General features: G+C 38.8%; 1 protein-coding gene across 2 annotated transcripts in view; it reads left to right on the forward strand.

Moving 5' to 3' along the window:
- Window positions 1–11713: 11713 nt before the first annotated feature.
- Window positions 11714–19300, forward strand: part of lekr1 (Leucine-, glutamate- and lysine-rich protein 1) — a 96135-nt gene continuing 88548 nt past the window's right edge. For both annotated transcript variants that reach the window (XM_079873901.1, XM_079873902.1), the window contains exons 1-2: window positions 11714–11807; window positions 12283–12365. In XM_079873901.1, coding sequence (XP_079730027.1) covers window positions 11804–11807; window positions 12283–12365 — 87 coding nt within the window. In that variant the 5' untranslated portion in view covers window positions 11714–11803. The remainder of the gene's footprint in view (window positions 11808–12282; window positions 12366–19300) is intronic.

Consider the following 19300-nt stretch of genomic DNA (forward strand, 5'->3'; position numbering starts at 1 on the left):
GTCGATTGCTTGCCATTCGGACTCGTTGTTCGGACTCATAAGCTGTTGTTGCAGCTTCACATTCTTATTCTTTTTTCCCAAAAGACTCACCGTTTTCCCCATTGCTGCCATTCACGTTCCATACTTGCTATTTGTTCGAAGTTGTAAATATGTTCTCCTTGTTTATATTTGAACTGTGTGCCTTTTGTTCATAAATAAATTGTTTATTTATGTTAGTCAATGTAACAAGTAAATAAAAACAATTTAAAGAGAATGTACCTGATGTGAAGTTTTGGAGTTTGTTCATATGCGACAACAACAACTGACCAAATTTGCCTCTGACCTTTCTAATCATAACCGGTGGTTATCTAACAATTCACATGTCATCGCTGCATGGGCGGAGCCAACGTGAAAAAGAAAATAGAGACTGATCCTTTGTTCATCTAGTCGAGTTGAAAACACAATATTGAAGGCATTCAGAGGAAAAAGTCAGTGCTAGACAAAGCTGGTCTTTTCATCAGAGAAGTGAAAGGGAATTAAGTCAGACGCTACTAAACATTTCACGGCAGGGATTTAACGGTTACAGAATGGTTCACTCTTATCAACCAACACAGGAATTAGATATGATTATTCTTTAAGCTTGTTCTCTCTCTCTCTTATGCTCCATTCTCTCTCTTGCCCTTTCTCTCCAGAGGACTCTGGGTTCCTAAGCTCCATGCTTAATGAATCCCAGGGTACTAGAAAGAGAAGGGAGCCGGCCAGGTCACATGCTACCCAACCCCTACTCCAACCCTTCTTTTCGTTTCTCACTCCGAACTATACACATCTTCGCACTTGTGTCATGATGAGTCATTTTGATTGAACTGAGTCACAGTGCATCATCAGTTTGCTCGACAAACAGCTCTGGAACCCGTACAAAAGCCAGGTGCTGTTTGTCTTTCCATTGTGGAATTATCACTGGCTCCTATCGTTTTGTGTCCTGGGGGCTGGAACAACTGAAGTGGATTGTGGGGGGAAAGGACTGTCAGCAGAGAGAAGGCAAGACTGGTCTCCCCTCAAGGGAAGGCACTGATTACAACCTGCTGTGGTGTGACCCTGTAAACAGGAATCGGCAGTCAGGTCTGTTACCCTTCCTCTCTCCCCACTAACCGTTCCCTTTCTCCCAGCTTCCCCCTGACCTTTCCCCCCTAAAGCCTGTGTTTCTAAAGGCGAGAGCTGCAATCAAAGACGTGAGCCCTTGGGCACAGCTTTTGAATAACTTACCAGTGGATGACAAGAAGCAATCGCTCTCTTCTCCTTACCAGATTGCTAAATAATTGCTAAATCTCGCATCGGAGAGAGACATATTTGTTTAAGGTGTGTCTGGAAGAGACAGGCAAAGAATGTGCGTGATTTCAGATGTTTGACTTCTAATGATGATTTCAAATATTTGACTTCTTGTTTGCTTCTTAGAGGAGGGTTAGGCTCGGGGGAACCAGAGAGAGCTCACAGAGAGCTCCATGATGCTCGAATCCCTGTATTTCCTGCTCAACCCAGTTCCATATTGCTCCAATGACGCCCAGCTGCAACCAATGAACATTCCAGCTCACTTTTTTTATCATTTCAAATTTCTGCCATAAGCCCTTAAGAGCAACAGGGACGGCCCAAATATGGGAAGGAGATTGTGCCCTGAACTTAGCGTGACCTTAAAACCAGCCCGGATCTGCATGACCTCTGCTTTCTGCCCTGAAGAAGGAGGCTTTAATAACAGCCAGTTTTCCATGCATGGTCAAGCTTAGGATTTTCCTCCTGGATTTCTTCTTTGCACGCTTCCAGTTCATCTCGTTTATCTAGCTCCCTTTTCCTCCTGTTTTATCTCTTTTTCTTCTTGTGGGGAAAGAGCATTCTGAAGGGCTTGGCAGTTTGACGGAGCAATCAAGTCATTCATTCACTTTTCTTTAGGGCTTCTTTTATTGGATTTTAGAGTAGGTCATGAAGTAGATACGGGGATCAGGGAGTTTAGAACCAATGCTATCAAGAAATGGACTCATTTGCAGGGCAGAAACTTGATAGGAGTCTAAATTGGACTGACGAATATATAGCGGCTCTATCCAGAGGCCAACAGGTTATCAAGTACCTCTAAGTCCAGAGCTCTGCTTTATGCTGATAGCTCACTTACTCACGCTTCAGTAAATCTTGGCTGTTCACTCAGTTAGTTAGCTGTCCTGAAACATTATTACATTCATGATGATTATTTAGTACTGTTTCAACTTCTATTGGCAGATTGTGGAGTCTGTGCTTTCAGTTGGTTCTGTACTCTCATAAAATCTCCATCTGGAGGATTAGGGTGGGAGGCAAGGCAAGTCTAGGATAGGGGGAAGAATGGAGAACAGGAAAGAGGTGGATAAGTGAGGCTCATTGATAGTGTATACAGGTGGAGCAAACGTGAGGAGGCTAAAGAGATCTCAGCCTGTTTAATGCCTGATGGATTTGAACATGGGAGTGAAACTAAACGCTTTTATGATCACATAAGGATTTAGTTTCATTCTGAGGGTCTTCTACTAGACCTCTACCCAGCAAGCCGTCATTTCACCGTCTAGAGATTAACTAGACCCGATATAGCTACTTCAAGCCAAAATAACCTTGAATGTGGTTACATGTCGTTTTTGCCAAAACAACTTGTGAGATGAATGATATTCCATCATGTAAGCAAAGTCAACAGTGATTACAAGGTGTTTGGTTTCATTTCTACACTCATTTCATTTCTTTGTTATCTAATTGATGGCTAGTCTATTCTTGGGTTATGGTCTTATTACATTTTCACTGACAGCCCAAATTTTGCCTTGTTTTAGCCTAGACGTCTAGGCTGTGTTTGGATGGATATTAGACGTCTTTTAAACGCGCTGGGTACTGTCCTGTCATGTTATTTGCTCCCTTATGTCTGAAGCTCTAAGCAGGCCAAATGCAACGACAAAGGGAAAAAATACCATAAAAAAAGCCCTGCCTGTGCATCGTCATGAGCACTTGGTTCATGGTTGGGCAGGGTTGTTGGTTGTGACAAGCCCCCTGGTAACATTTCCCTGACTGGAGCAATGGGAGGTTCTGGAATATGCTGGATGCCCAGAGGAAGGGTATGAAAGAGGAGGGAGGTGTAGAGCCAGGGGCAGCGTACGTGCCGCACAGCTTGAGACTGGTGCTGGAGGTGGAGACGAAAGGAACAGGATGCTGAGCCCTACAGGAATGCATACGCCCCGCCAGTGTGTGCATAACACTCATCCCTCCCGCCCATGACCATGCTGGAACTGAGAGAGAGATAGATAGACCAGGAGAAAGAAAAAAGATGGACACTGAGAGGAAAGGATCAGGGCGGAACTGCATTTTGGAGCATCTCTCGTAAAAGGAAATGATCTCTGCAGATAAAATTGCAGGGTAGAGTCGACTTTTGCATCACAGTTTCTGGTTATCACAAGAATCAGGGCTGATCAACATGCCAACAATGTGATTCATTGCATTTGGAAAAAAAAAAAAAAAAAGTTTGCGCTTTGCAGGATGTACCTGATTAACACGTGTGAATTAAACTGCCACATGAAAACACGTTTACTGACACGTTAAACACACTAAATAAATCATTTGGAAATGCACATCTGTGTAAATACAAACTCTTTAGAGCCGTACATTTCCCACACACTCACAGAGAGTCAAATATTTGGACTCAGCTGCTCACTCCTTAATGAATGCTATTGTCCACATTTTAGTAATAGTGAAATTAAGATGGCAAACTTTAACGGCTTTGCACACATATGTGGAAGCTATCAGAGATGCTTTTCGAACAGTCTTGAAATTCACAGATGCTGAACATGTTGGCGGCATTCCCTTTCCTATCTGTTCCTATTCATCCATAACGTTTTGTAAATAATTTCACACACAGGCAAAACTTACATAATAATTATAACTCATTTGAAGTATTTAAGTAAAAATCTTCAGAGAGGGCAATCATGAGACACTTAAATCCTCTCAAGTGTGTTCAAACTTTTGACTAGCAGTTTCACATTAACTGCGTTTACATGGAGCCTTTTTGTCCTTTTAGTGTCGCATCTAGTGACATCATGTCCTGTTTTTGGTTCGTTTACATGTCTTTTGTCCGTGTTGCGTTCATATTTCATTGAAACCCTACCAGAGTTATTTTTTTCCCCATCTTTTCAGTGTCTCTGTCCGCTTGTTTGGTGGCACTAGGGTTCGAATGGCAGCGTTCACACTTATTCAGATGAACTGCACTAACAGAGAAATTGCACATGGGTTTGTTTTCATCAAAAATCGATTCTGATTTGAAGCTTTTGACATATAAATCCGCACATCAACCTGATTACTTTATTTAGCGGTCATGTAAACACTACGTTCGGATTCATAAATCAGAATTAATTCATTCCGATTGAAACAAAAGGTGTCTATGTGAACATAGCTATTGTCCCCTAAATGCATGTTCCTATGAAAGCCTGAATGCTAAGCTAACATTAAAAGCCCAGCCGGATTCCAGGCCTGAGTTGAACAGAATACATGCCTCTGTGTCAAGTGTCGGCCTGCCTGGGTGTTGCTTTCAACTGTAACTTCCCCTAACCCGAGGGATCTCAATCCAGTCTCTAACGCCATAAAACATTCCTGAGTCTCAGTCAGTGGTAGTCAGCTTTCATTGCAGGCACACGGCACCTTATATAAACCCTCCACCAAGAGGAAAATGCGTGACTTGGTTTGGACCACAGCAGATGCTGGTGCTTTTCAGTGCGTTTGGAAACATTATAAAAAGGAGCATATCGTTAATCCAATCAAGCTTCGAACACGGAGGCCTGGACACAGAAGAATTGTCTCCAAGTTACGACCTCAAATCCTATAATCATATTTCCAAAATATGGCTGAGGTTTTCCTCTCAGAGGAGTAAAATAAAAAAAAAACACAGGGAAAGGAAAACATGCATTTGTGTCTTAAAGCACCACACGTGCGAAGCGACCCGGCAGTGGGACCAGGTGTCAGAGTACAAACATCGGTTCCCTCCGCTCACCTGATCCAACATCATGAGCTGCTCTTTCTGCTGAACAGAACAAGCCCGGGCAGGTTGTCACGGCAACAGCGAGAGCACATAGTCTCACACTACCTGCGTCACCGGAATTCTATGTATGTGTGTGTGCGTTGTTCAACTCAAGCAGAAGAAGCCTCTCATGATCCGCCTTGGAGAGAAAAAAGGCTGAGAACTTAAAATTCCCCTCACGTTCATGTCCCTATGGTGAGCTGGCGTTTTACTGCTATTGGCTGGAATCGCAAGCAGTGTTTCCAGCAGTGCTTTAATTACGGATACTGGGTTAAGTCTTAAACAATGGGTTTATTTCAGAACTTTCTGACACTGAAACTCTCTCAGAAGTTTATGGGGTAAAATAAATGTGCAATGCAAAAATAAAAAATGATGTTCAGTGTCATATTTGTCATTTCCATTTGGCAGGAGATGTTGATTTAGTAAGTGTGGGCTTGAAACCAGTTCCTAATTAGAAGCTGGAGTTTAATTTCAACCATGCACAACAGAAAACTAATCATAATCAACAAAAACAACTTAACCACATCACGGGTCACATGCAATGTCACATGGAAGCTTCATTTCTCCTCGGAGAAAAAAAGTAATGTGAAAAAGTTCCATATGTAATGCTGAGTGTATGAGAAGTCATGCATCGCAATGATACTGAAACCATGTCTAAAATAAAACTGGCTTGATTAATGTCAAATTACATGCAAAGAACCTTGTGAAATATTAAACTGAACTGTTTCGCGAATGCAAATGCACCCCTTAACGTTCACAAAGATAAACCTGTTCCACAGAAACAATCATGAAAAGTCTTTGTGTCCTGATACGATCAGTTATATTTAATTCTGAGGCGCAAACTGAAACCTGCCTTCTCATTATGCATCAGCACACACATTTATGTCACATTTAACTTCTAATCAGAGAGACACACACTACCACTTCCTTACTGTCAGCCTCAATCAATCCCTTTAATTCCCCCTTTCTCCCATTTAAACGCCTGATTAGATTCTTTCCACAACAGTCTTTCCCAGAGCTCAGTAGTAAACATCCACACAATAGCATCGCAAAGAAGGAGCTATTGTCGCTCAGAGTGTTTGCCTTCTCACAGAGGAATCTCTTTCTTTCAGGGCCGAGAGACTGTTTTCCCCTCGTCCCGCCTTCATCAGGGGTGGTCCGGGAAGATAACCTCACGGAGAAGCGCTGATAGAGATCGCATTTGGGAGGACTGGCTGGAGAACGGCCCACTAAAACAGTCGCAGTTGATAGAGAGAGAGAGAGATTTCAAAAACACGATGAATGCTTATGAATGGGAAAATGTTGCAGGGTTATGTTGTGGATTGATTATCTTCTTTAGATGATTATGTGAAGGGATTTAAGGGATAATTGGACAGGCCGACTTCTTTAGCAACCAGAAAATGAACTAACTACCTTGATTATATTAAAAGTACTGTCTTTTTAAAACACGCTGTGGCACTTTAATCCTGGGTCAAGCAACGTTTAACATCTGTAATTTTAAAAAAAAAAGGGGTTAGCACATTTTTTAACCCGGAAATGTTATGAAAACCCATGCAAGCACCAATTTTGCTTTGCCGTGCTAATACTAAATGTAGTGACAGCACTCTCAGAAAAAAAGGTACAAAAGCTGTCACTGGGACAGTAGCCTTCAAAAGGGTTCTAATATGTACTCTTTAGGTACAAAGGTGTACCTTTTGAAAAGGTACCGCCACAGTGACAGATTTTGTACCTTTTTTTCTAAGAGTGAGTGTGAAACAATGCTAGAATGTTATAGTAAACAAAAGACAACTAATCATAAACTGGGCTCTGTGCATCCAGTCAACGTTACTGACCTTTATATATTGATATGCAAATAAGAACGTTAGCACTGGGTTTGCAACTGTAAAGTGAAATTTAAATATATCTAAAATATGGTGATGGGTTAACAATATCAAGTGTAAACAGTCCATTAACACCGCCTGTTACAAGTCATTTGAGATTAATGGTTATGGAGGGGCAGATTATTTATATGGTTAGATATTCAGGAAAACCGCTTCGATCTTTCCGTGGTTTATCTACTCCAGACACACTCTGTCGATGATTAACAATAAAATTTGAATCCACTATTTGACATCATGCTTTAAAGTTTATCTAGGGTCACCATGTTGAGTCCAGACCTGTTGTTTAAACTTTTTTAGTTATGTTGCTCAGCATGAACGGCTCGGATGTGTATTGACTTCAGGGTCAGTGTGTTTTTGGTGTCATGACCTTGCGTGCAATTCGACACTGATTCCTCCCTGTGATTAAAAAGCAAGAACTTCAGGAATTCATTCAATACAATATAACAATATAATGTTTAACCATGTTTTAAAGACGTCTCTTATGCTCATCAAGGCTGCATTTATTTGATCAAAAATACAGACAAATACAGTAATATTGTGAAATATTATTACAATTTAAAATAATGGTTTTCTATTTTAATATACTTAAAAATATAATACATTTCTGTGATCAAAGTTGGATTTTCAGCATCATTACTCCAGTCTTCAGTGTCACATGATCCTTCAGAAATCATTCTAATATGATGATTTATTTTTAATGTTGGAAACAGTTGTGCTGCTTAATATTTTTAATCCTTTTTTCAGGATTCTTTGATGAATAAAAAGTTCAAAAAGAACAGCATTTATTAAAAATAGATTTTTTTTGTAATATATACACTACCGCGCAAAAGTTTGGGGTCAGTAGTTTTTCTCTCTTTTTTTTTTAGAGAAATTAATACTTTTAAATGTGTTAAATTGACCAAAAAAAAAAGTGATAGTAAAGATGTATATTGTTAGAAAATATTTCTATTTTGAATGGGATACATCCTGTTCTTTATAACTTTTTAATCATCAGTGAATCCTTAAAAAATGTTTTACAGGTTATAAAAAATATTAAGCAGCACAACTGTTTCCAACATTGATAATAAATCAGCATATTAGAATTAACTCTTAAGGATCACTGACTCTGAATACTGGAGTAATGATGCTGAAAATTCAGATTTGTATCACATATATAAATAATATTTTAAAGTATATTAAAATAGAAAACCATAATTTTTAATTTTTAAAATTTTAACCAATATTTTTTTTTCTGATCAAATAAAAGTAGGCTTGATGAGCAGAAGATACTTATTTCAAAAACATTAAAAATAGTAATGTTTCCAAACTTTTTTACCTGTACTGTATATAGCCTACCATTACTGTATGTATGTGTGTATGTATACATATATATGTCATAATGGAAAAAAAAGGTAAGATTCTGAATAATTTCTAACATAACAAATAATTAAAATTAATTAAAATAATTATAAATAATATGTTTTCTGTAAATGCACTAATTAACACCTAATGCAGCCCACATTTTCCCCGTTGTTTTCTCTGTGGTGAAGAACAGCCTGTATTTGTGTCAGTTGTGACGCAGTTGTTGAGGCCACGCCCCCTGTGCTTGATGCGTGACTGTGTTGTTCAGTGACTTCAGTCTGTCTCAGCGGTTATTTGAACTGATATGGCGGGGGTTTGTCACGACATCCGCCGCTCAAATGTGTAACAACGCGCTGCCGTGAGAAGAGCAGGCTCGCTTCTGCGATTCTCATGCAAATCGATTCACAAGGGCGCCTTTAAATCTCCCTTCCTCCATCCTTAAACACACAGGCACGCACGAGGACAGCTTGCTCCTTCAAAAATGCACGTCTGTTGCCTATTCTTAGTCTGGTGGTATTAATGTAGAACCATATTAGGGGCTACGTCACGCTCATCCCACTCCTCAATTTCATTTAAACCAGGGTTTATTTTTTCCTGTAACAGGCTGCTTGCATGTCAGGTGTCTTCTACTTTATTGCCCTATCTCACGGAACTTGGACGAGAAGTGAACAGCAGTCACGCCATTGCCTGATATGGGAAGCGACACACTGGCAATCAGCTTTAATTGATTTGCGAGATTGGGTTAACGCGCGTGTGCGTGCAGACAGCACGAAAAGACCATTTGGTGTTTACTAGGTTCCCTGGGAGGCACAAATCCCTCAGGGCTGAGCGCGAGGCTGAAAAGTTGTAGTGGAAACAAATAACAAACATCAGCAAGCCTATTTATTGCACAAAGGAAAACATGCCCTGCTAGGCTATATATAACAGATCGAGTAAACAACATGGCAGGCTATGTGAAAAATAATTAATGCACGCGGATATAGCTTACAAATAGACACATATGGCACACATTTTATGATATTAATTATTTAAGCTTATGGTCTGTGCCTTACATCAGCTCCATGCTATTTTCAGACAAGAAACAACCATGGACATGCACAATAATAAATCTGAATTGGTCATATTTCTATAAGCTATATATGTGTCCTTTAAAAATGAAAGCTTTTCTTTGTTATTTTTAGGGCAAGAATTACAATTAATGAGTTGGTTAAATTAAAATGACTAAATTAGAAAAAGACGCAAAAGTATCGCAGAATGATCGCATATGGCACATGTTGTAGCTATAGCCTCACGTGTTCTGGGGGTTTACGAGAGGGTTTGGTGAAAAACAAAACGAAATTTTATGTAATGAAAGTCTTGACCTTATCCGTTGGTCTTCTGTGTATGACTCAACAAGAGACTTGTTGTGAGGAATTAAGATTAAAGAAAGAAGGGCATATGGCATTAGAACAACACACTGACTTAATTCGTATTTTACGGTGAACTGTCCCTTTAAGCGGAAATTGATGTGGCCTACATGCTAACATATGCAACAAGGTTTGGTAACATTGTTTTGTTACATTTTAGGATTTTTTCCTTGATTTTTCTGAAATAGCACAATCAAGCTAAGCACTGTTCAGAAGATGAGCCGTGATCACAGCCAGTAGCAGCTAGTAGACTAATTTATTGTCACTAAATTTGTTATATTATACTATTTATTATATTGTTTACTTGATCTGTCACAAATAGCTGGTCAGGTTTTCTGATGTTTTCAATAAAAGGTTTTCAGCCTTCAATAAAAAACAAAATCTTACAAAAATAGCATCCACAATACAGGTAAACAGTGTGAGAGGTTGTGAGAAATACAAATACAGCAATACATCAGAGCGTAAGGTAAACAGCTTATTAATAGGAGCATATTCAATACCTCTATGACGTTACAAATCAATAAAACAGTTGAGTGCCTTTTCATTTTTTTTAATCCTAGACCCCACCCATTTCTTCCTACTCTCACGCCACAGCACGCACAAGGGATCGCACGCACACTCTCAGTCATATCCTAACGCACGCAAACACACTCATTCAGTGACTTGTCCTTTCGGCAAGGTTCTATTTACATTACACACTTCCCCACACACATAGCGTGCCTGGATGAACTCTATAAACGTCCCGCAGGCACACTGCCATTAAACAGTGGTGGCTCTCTTGGATTAAAGGGATAGTTCACACAAAAATGAAAATTCTGTCATTAAATACTCACCTCATTCATTCCAAAACCAGTAAGACTTTCGTTCATCTTCAGAACACAAACTAAGATCTTTTTAATGAAATCTGAGCTTTCTGTCCCTCCACTGACAGCTATAGCCTACGCAATTAACGGAAACTTTTGAGCTTCAAAAAGATCATAAAGGGATTGTAAAAGTAATCCATTGAGCGGTTTAGTCCAAATTTTCTGAAGACTCGATCACTTTATATGATGAACAGATTGAATTTAGGCTTTTATTCACATAAATATTCATCAACTTATAACAGTTGTGGTGGTAAACAAGCTCAAGTATGTTCGCTTGATGTGCGTTCATTCTCGTGTTACGCAGCACGTTTGAGCTTCAACAAGGTTCGGTTGAGCTTCTGTTTATGTTCGCTGATGAATGTTTATATGTTAATAAAATCTGTTCAACATATTTATCCATCTCTCTTCAGAAAATGTTGACTAAATTGCTATGGATTAGTTTTACAATCTCTTTATGAACTTTTTGAAGGTTTTTCAGTTAATTGCGTAGACTGTCAATGGAGGGACAGAAAGCTCTCAGATTTCATTAAAAAGATCTTAATTTGTGTTCTGAAGATGAACGAAAGTCCTACGGGTTTGGAACGAGAGTCATTAATGACAATACATTTTCATTTTTGGGTGAACTATCCCTTTAACACGACATACAATTAACCTATTAAAAAGCGGTGCAATATTTCATATATTAACGACATTTATGTAGACTATTATTACTATTTAATCATAACAGGATAAAAATCCAAAGGAGCCATTACACGCAGAAAGAGCTTTCAGAGTAAATCCCGTTGCGTGTCTTCCAGGGTTTAGCATAGAGAGACACATAAGGTCGGGGTTTCGAGGATTTTCTCCGAAAAAATCCCCTCAAAGCCCACTTGTTTTATTTTTATCACACACATCCGTGCTATTCTGCTGTAAATGCGGATCAGCCATCACAAAGGCACACAGAGCAGTCGAGCTAATCTGCGTTTTTAGACATGATTCACAATTCATCTCATTAACTCAAACTGTCAAAGATCCGAAACATGGGCACGACAATATCCAAGGAGGATCCTTAAATAAATACAGTTCTGTCAGTGCGTGGGTTGGGTATGTGAATCACTCTCATGCGCTCCGAGAATACTCAGCATTCTTTTAGTCTCTACGTAATTTGCGTAGAAATTTGCGCAGTCGTCGTGGTAACTACGTAACGCTTAAGTTTCACCTCTGAGGCGTGCTTTTCACGCGCATTGATTTATACGACTCAAATCTAAGTTTTTTTTGTAGCAAACGGACAAAATAATGGGTATGTAAATACGTTTTATCATGTAGTACCGTGAGTCTCTTCACTAAACTGTTGAAAGCAATCAGAAATGTCACCAACTATGTAAGTTTTAGTGTTCGAGCTAGCGTGTTTTGTTATGGTTCGTTGGCTATGTTAATCTCTTTATGACAAAAGGAAAATGAAAACAACACGACAACTAGTGCTAACCCTGCTGTATTAAAAGCCAAATGTTTTAAAAGGATGGAATGAGACTAAATAATATTACATGTATTATTACTCTTGTTATCCAATGTGTGATGTTATTTTAGTATCATTGAGATACTATTATTATAGGTTTTAATACTATTATTTTTTTCAGTTAACGTTTATTTTATTATATCATTAATAAAAGTGTTTTTTTAAGTTTTTAGTTAACTATAACTCTGATGTGTGATGGTTTGTATTATAGTCTCTATCAGTAAAGTCAGTAAAATTAGCATTTTTTCCCCTTCTATAGAGAAGATCCCTAGGGAGAGCGCTGATAAAGAGGAAATGGAGATACACACCCCCTCATACCCCCTACCCCTGGAAATACAGCAGGTAAATAATGTTAATTTCACAGTTTTACACCCCTGCTGCGCAGATGTAATTGCATAGGTTCTCAGTTTTGTTGCTATTACACTCCATCATAATTACAGACACTTCACATCTCTGCGTGATAGAGAGGGAAGTTTGATTCCGTGATAGAGAGGGAAGTTTGATATTGTGTGATCCGTTGTGCTCCGGGGCAGCTGGCGAGAGATATGAGAAGACCAGCATTCATTCTGTCTGATTTATCAGGTGCCTTTGTGTCCTAAAGAGGTCACGTTGCACTGGGTTGTTCAAAAGAGGTTTATTATCAAAACCTTCTTGTGAGTAGTTAAAAACATTCAGACTTTCTACATTTGCCTTCTTGTTCTCTCACAGCTCACCATCTGTATTTCAGTATTTAACATATTATTAAAGTTTGCCAGGATGACATTCTTGACAAAGGCTTCATTGAGATCAACAAGATCAATGTTTTTGAAATGCCAAATTGATTTGACATGACTTGAGAAATCAAATTTGCCTCAATCTTTTGACATGGTCTTTGTACTATTAAAAACATCCTGCAATTTTCATAGCTTAAAACGTCCTCCTCATTACAAACAAAGCATTTATTTAATCAAGCTCCAAAAATGGCTTGTTTGGATTTTGTGGGATGACGTCACATGGGCAAATACATTTGAATATGACTGCCTCCAGCAAGACATTGATGAATAGTCATACATCATCACATAATAGGCCCCGCCCACTGGCGTTCAGTCGCTTAAAGGAGAACTCTGGTCAATTTTAACATTGAGCTCATTTTTTTGTAAATTTGGAGTGCTGTCAATACAGAGAACAACGACAAAAATCGGTGTTGCCTACACCGTGTTATCCTCTTTTTAAAATTTGCACCCTGTTGACTTCAATGGGGCAAGTTTTAAACCTGCTTTTAGCCTCTTAACATCCTTGATGTGTCATTACAAGTGCACAGGTCATGTGAGTGATTCCTTCGGAGTGAACACGGGTGAATCTGACTGCAGTAGATGTGAAAGATATTAATAAAAATGATATTTATTTAGCCAGCGCACATACCTGTATTTACATCCTGTTTTCGGTCAAAGTCCATAGTAATCGAGTTCACGCGCATTGGTTTAGTACCTATGATCATGCGCGTGAACTCGACATTCGCCTACAGTGGATGTGAGCGTTGCGTCAAAAGCAAATAGAGCTCATTATTATCACTGACACTGTCTACACTGATATAGTATACAGATAGAGCTGCACGATTCATCTTTAAAAGATTGTGATCTCGATTCAAACGCCCACGCAAACGTTCTTATATCCTTAAATGACGGCGATTCGCTAGTGTCTTTTACACCTTTGACAAGTACAATCTCAGCGAAAATTAAAATCTGCGTTTGCGCTGCCGCTGAGCCAGAGAGAGCAGTTGTCATGAATAGGTATGCAACATCTTCACAAGCAGTCTTTTCAACCACACAGTATCATTATTTCTGTCTTACAATAATAAAAAATCATCACAGAAGTACTAAGGTAAAAGTTTATAGTTCAGATATAAACACTGATGTCTACGGTAGCGATCAAATTAGAGTAAATCACCTTTTGAAAGTAACTTGACGCTTCAAATAAAGATTGTAGCAATTACATCATTACACCAGTAGGTGGCGACAAGTGACTGTTAAAAAATTCAAGTCTTTATGAGTGAGTCATTGAATCATTCATACAAACCGATTTCTAAGAAAAAATGAATTCAAATGAATTTAATATTTTTTAAACTGACTGCAGCAATTAACATTTTGTCAGAACCATTAGTAAATTAGTTTAGTTGTCTATTTCGTGGGAGAATCCAAAAATTGTTTCGGTCATGCTCCACGTGCTTGAGTCTGTCGACAACAGGACGAATGGAAGAGTGACAGAACGTTCGCTTTGAGGCGTCCAGTTTAAACAGCCGGTCTCTGTACAGACTACAGAAGGATCCCAGCATCAGGAACAAGTGGATGGATTATTTTTTAATAAATATCGTCTGAGAATTATATGTTTGTTCAGAGCATTTGACTGCAGATGTTTTGTAAACAAGGCACAGTGTAATGGAGAGTACTTTAGTTGTAAGATGAAGCAGCAGCTGTATTGGATCTGACTGCAGCTGCATCACAAACCGGTTAAATGGCAGTTTTATATGGATAATGTTTTCTAAACACTTACTCATGTGCCAATCATAACAGTGGCCATTAACTGACAGCCCTTAAAGGAGCAGCGCCTTAAACCGGATCATTTCAGACTGAGGGTCAGAATGAGAATTGAAAATGATCGTTTTCCCACAAATATATATATATATATATATATATATATATATATATATATATATATATATATATATATATATATATATATATATTGTGCAAAAAACAAAACCAAAAAAACCTTTAAAGTAGAAAAAGTATTTTTATTTAAAGCCTTATACGGTATATTTAAAGGCACTGTCTACCTGGAACATCACAGCTATTTATATGCAATGCATAAAAGGATATTTTTGCTGTCTGGTTTCTCAAAGGCACTGAAAATTTCACAACTCAACATGCACTGACCGTGTTTATCTCAGAACATATATTTATGTACACGTTTTGCCCTAAGATGCTCTCAGTTTATGCAACGTCTCTACATAGGGAGGATCCCAGTTAAATGAACACCTTATGGTATTGTGTTCTGCGGCCCAGATTCATGGCGTGCCGCTCACATGGTGAACACCAGCTCACAACTATTATCCTTGGGCTATAAACAATTAATTTAATTATTTGTATGTCTCGTAAAAAGTATCTTTCACACAAATCATGTTTTCTCAGATGTCGTAAATCTGACGTTTAACAAATAGATACACACCTACTCTTTCCTGGTAATTTCTGATTGAATTCCCTTCCTGTTTTTTTCCTCCCTGGCTTTAACCCACATCCGCCTGTTTTAAAATGTTCAGCCTTTCCACTATTCATTTTTGATGTTAGCGTGGCAAGTGGCTCCACTGTGACAAGAGAAATGATGGAGATCCCACTGAGTCTCACTATGGTGCCTCTCTCTAGCTCTGCTTCTCTCTAAATAATGAATGGGACAAAAAAACAGCCACATTTTTCAACCTTAGCAGACATGCGGGGATAATGGCGGCACATGTTGCGCGTTCAATGGCATGAAAGTATCCTCAGCTCGCCCCGCTGCTCACCCTCTCCACGCACTAACAACACCTCTCGCCTCTCACCTGTCTAGGCTGGGTCAAAAAACAAACTCCTCTGCAAGTATACATTAGCTTTGGTGTGTTAATTATGCATTATATATATAAGTTAATAGCTGGGAACTTTATCAGGAACTGTTTAAATGGCAAGAATGATGTTCTACTTTTACCTTAGTGGAAAATTTGGCATCAGAGGTTTATTGAGGATGTCTTAAGATTTGTTTCCATCCCGAACTCCATATGTCGACACATGACACACGACCAATACGTGAGTTTAAATGTTTTTTTATTTTTATTGGAGGAAGCCTTTCACATAACGACTGGCTCAGACTTTCACAAGTCTCTGAGTTAAAGTTAAGTCTCAAATCCTTTATGGTAATAGTTTTCCTAGTTTTAATTCTGATTTTTTTAAGGGGGATTTCCTTATTCATTGAGTCATACATAAAATATCGTTAAAATTTTTTTTTTTTTTACATTTTTTAAAAGAAACTATTACTTTTATTCAGCAAGGATCATTAAATTGATCAAAAGTGACAGTAAATACATTCGTAATTTTATGAAAGATTTTTATTTCAAATAAATTTTGATCTTTTGAACTTTCTATTCATCAAAGAATAATTTGACGCTGAAGACCGCGAATAATGGCTGCTGAAAATTCAGCTTTGCCATCACAAAAATGCAGGCTTGGTGAGTCTAGACTTCTTTTAAAAACATTACTAATGAAACTTGAATGTTGCATATCTATGTTTTAAATGTGTTTTAGAGAACATTTACCTAAAATATATGATTATGTAAATGATACAATGACGTCTGCATTGCTATTTATCTATATAATAATACAATATTTTTTGCTCTCTGGTTCCATAAAGGAACTGAATTTATTTGAATATAATTATATATATTTTAAATGAAAATACAATAAGAGAAATATTAATGGCTGGCAAAATGTCTCAACTCCCTCTGTTGGCAGGTGTAAATTTGTATTCTCTTCCCATAGGCTTCTAAGTTATGTATAGATTTATGGATGAGTTGTGAGCTGAATTTTCCTTCTTTTAAAACTCTTGAAAAAGCCATTGCTAAAAAAGAAGTGTTCTTATTTCTCGTCCATAAGAACAAATGGAAAACAACGCTCCACCCCCATCACTTCCAGCTTGTTTGTCTCTGCGTGCGTTGGGCTGTAGATCAACATGCGGGCAAAGGTGATTCTTCCCAGCCACTGCCCTTCTTCTCCTTCCACGCGAGGAAGTGTGCGTGAAGGCGGAAGAGGATGGAGGGAATTGGGAGAACTCATCCAGGCGTCAAATTCACCCATGACTGCTGAAGGCCATCGTCTGCCCCCCCCCCCCCCCCCGCCCGCCCGCCCCAAGTCCTATAGTCTTCATCCCCCTGTCAACGGCCATCCTGCTGTCATGTAATGTGTTGGCACTGTGGGTCCAGATGAGAATCTCAGCATTGGCTCATGGTACAGTGAGCACCACGGGGGGTCTTTATCACCACGAAAATCCACAAAGCTGCAGTCACGAACCATCCTCTCATTGACGTGCCCCACTCACTCACAAACCCTCTCACTTGCTTGGAAACATAATTTAGGGAAATAACATGATCAGCAGTGTCCGAGACTATTTCATGGCTAGTAGGAGATGAGAGGAGATCAAATACAAAGAAAATGAGAGGCTGAAATTGACACTGGAACCAGTTGTTCTGGGTTCTGGAGTTTTAAAGGGATAGTTCACCCCAAAAATATATTTACTCACACTGTCATGACATTTCAAATAGGGCCGTAACTAACCACTGTTGACATTGTCCCCCCAATAATCAGGATATGAAGAGAGTTTCAACCAGTATAGCAAAAAGTGTTTATGAAAAGCATTGCCTACCATAGCTTTACTTCCTCTTCCTCGGTGGTCTAACAACTCGACAATGGCAAATATTAACTACAAAATGTAAACTACAATATATATTTAAAAATGCTTGTGTCCCAAATTAACAGTAGCATCATGAAAAAAAGGTCTTAAATGCATCATTTCAATTCATAACAGGTTTCTTTGTGTAGCGTTTGGCAATGTGCCGAGGTATTGGGGGTATGTTGCGTGCCTGTAACACTGACCCATTTCTGACACGGGATTTGAGGGGGGTAGATGAGAAGAGGGGGGTAGATGAGAAGAGGGGAGGGGTGAGTAGAAAAAAAAAGATTAGGGGTCTGTTTCTAAAGACCACATAAACCACTCTTGCCTATCAGATAACCTCTGATTCTTCATGATGATGGCAGAAAGGTTCCAGTTAAATTAATGATGGCTCTTTCCTTGATAAGACCTCTGCTGTTATCTTCAGCCCCCCTGCTGTGTTTCATATGTTTAATTCATCGTGTGGCAAGTGCCATCATATCAATTAAAAAGACATAGAATAGGCTTATTTTGGCTTTGATATGACCTTAAGTGGGAAGTGTGTAATTTCTGCAAAACTAACAGCTTTAAAAGGAATCTATTTGTGTTAGTGTGTCTACAACATTGGTATAATTTGGGATGACCTGCTTGTCAGAGAATAGAAAACAAGGGCTTGTCTGAAGTCATTATTTTTGCAATTCTCTTTAGTGCTGCTAATAGCACAGAAATTACACGCTTCACCTTTCATTTGACTTCCCAGGCTGTTCCTCGGCTTAACCGCCCAGTCGAATAAGTTTACTTTTATTCATTGAAGGTTATATAAAATGAACTTTTATATCATTCATTTGAGAAGGAATGTAGAAGCAGGGCCTTTCCTGTCTTGAAGTATCCATCCTGCTCGGTACATGGTGTGTGTGTTAGCATGTGTGTGAGGACGCCATGTGTGTTTGAGCACTAAGTGGAAGTGTCAGTGCCTGGGGCAGAGGGCTCCCCGAGGGCCATCACTGTCACGGGAACACGTTCCTACTGGTGGCAGACATCGTCCCCTCAGGCCAGCTTGCGCGTGTGTGTGTGTAAGCCTATGCATGCGTGCCTGTCTCTCAATGCGTGAGGGAGAGAGAGCGGGGGGATCAGGGCTTTCAGATTTCGTGCAAATGTCCACATTTCTCCGGGAGGCAGACGATTGCGTGTGCGTGTGTTTAGACAGTTAGGTAAGCTGGATCACAGACAGGCTTTAACTGAGACGGGGTCAGACTCATAGAGAGTGTGTGAAAAATCCAGCCGTGATCCAAGACACTGCATGATTGATAAAGAAGAAGATATATATATATATATATATAAAAAAAACGTAACAACTTGTTCATGATTCTACAGGTGAAACTTGAAAAATTAGAATATTGTGCAAAAGTTCATTTATTTCATTATTTCAACTTAAAAGGTGAAACTAATATATTATATAGCCTCATTACATGCAAAGTGAGATATTTCATGCCTTTATTTGTTAATATCTTGATGATTATGGCTTACAGCTTATGAAATTTTCTACATTTCTGAGATTTTGAAATTAGCTGTAAGCCATAATCATCAAAATTATAACAAATAAAGGCTTGAAATATCTCACTTTGCATGTAATGAGTCTATATATAATATATTAGTTTCACCTTTTAAGTTGAATTACTGCAATAAATGAACTTTTCCCCATTATTCTAATTTTTCGAGTTTTACCTGTACAGTGCGTGCGGATCAGTCCTGAAAATAAGGCTTTAACATGAGACGGGGTCAGACTCATAGAGTGTGTGTGAAAAATCCAGCCATGATCCAAGACACTGCATGATTGATTAAAGAAGAAG

This window comes from Squalius cephalus, assembly GCF_949319135.1.
Source record: "Squalius cephalus genome assembly, chromosome: 6".
NCBI lineage: Eukaryota > Metazoa > Chordata > Actinopteri > Cypriniformes > Leuciscidae > Squalius > Squalius cephalus.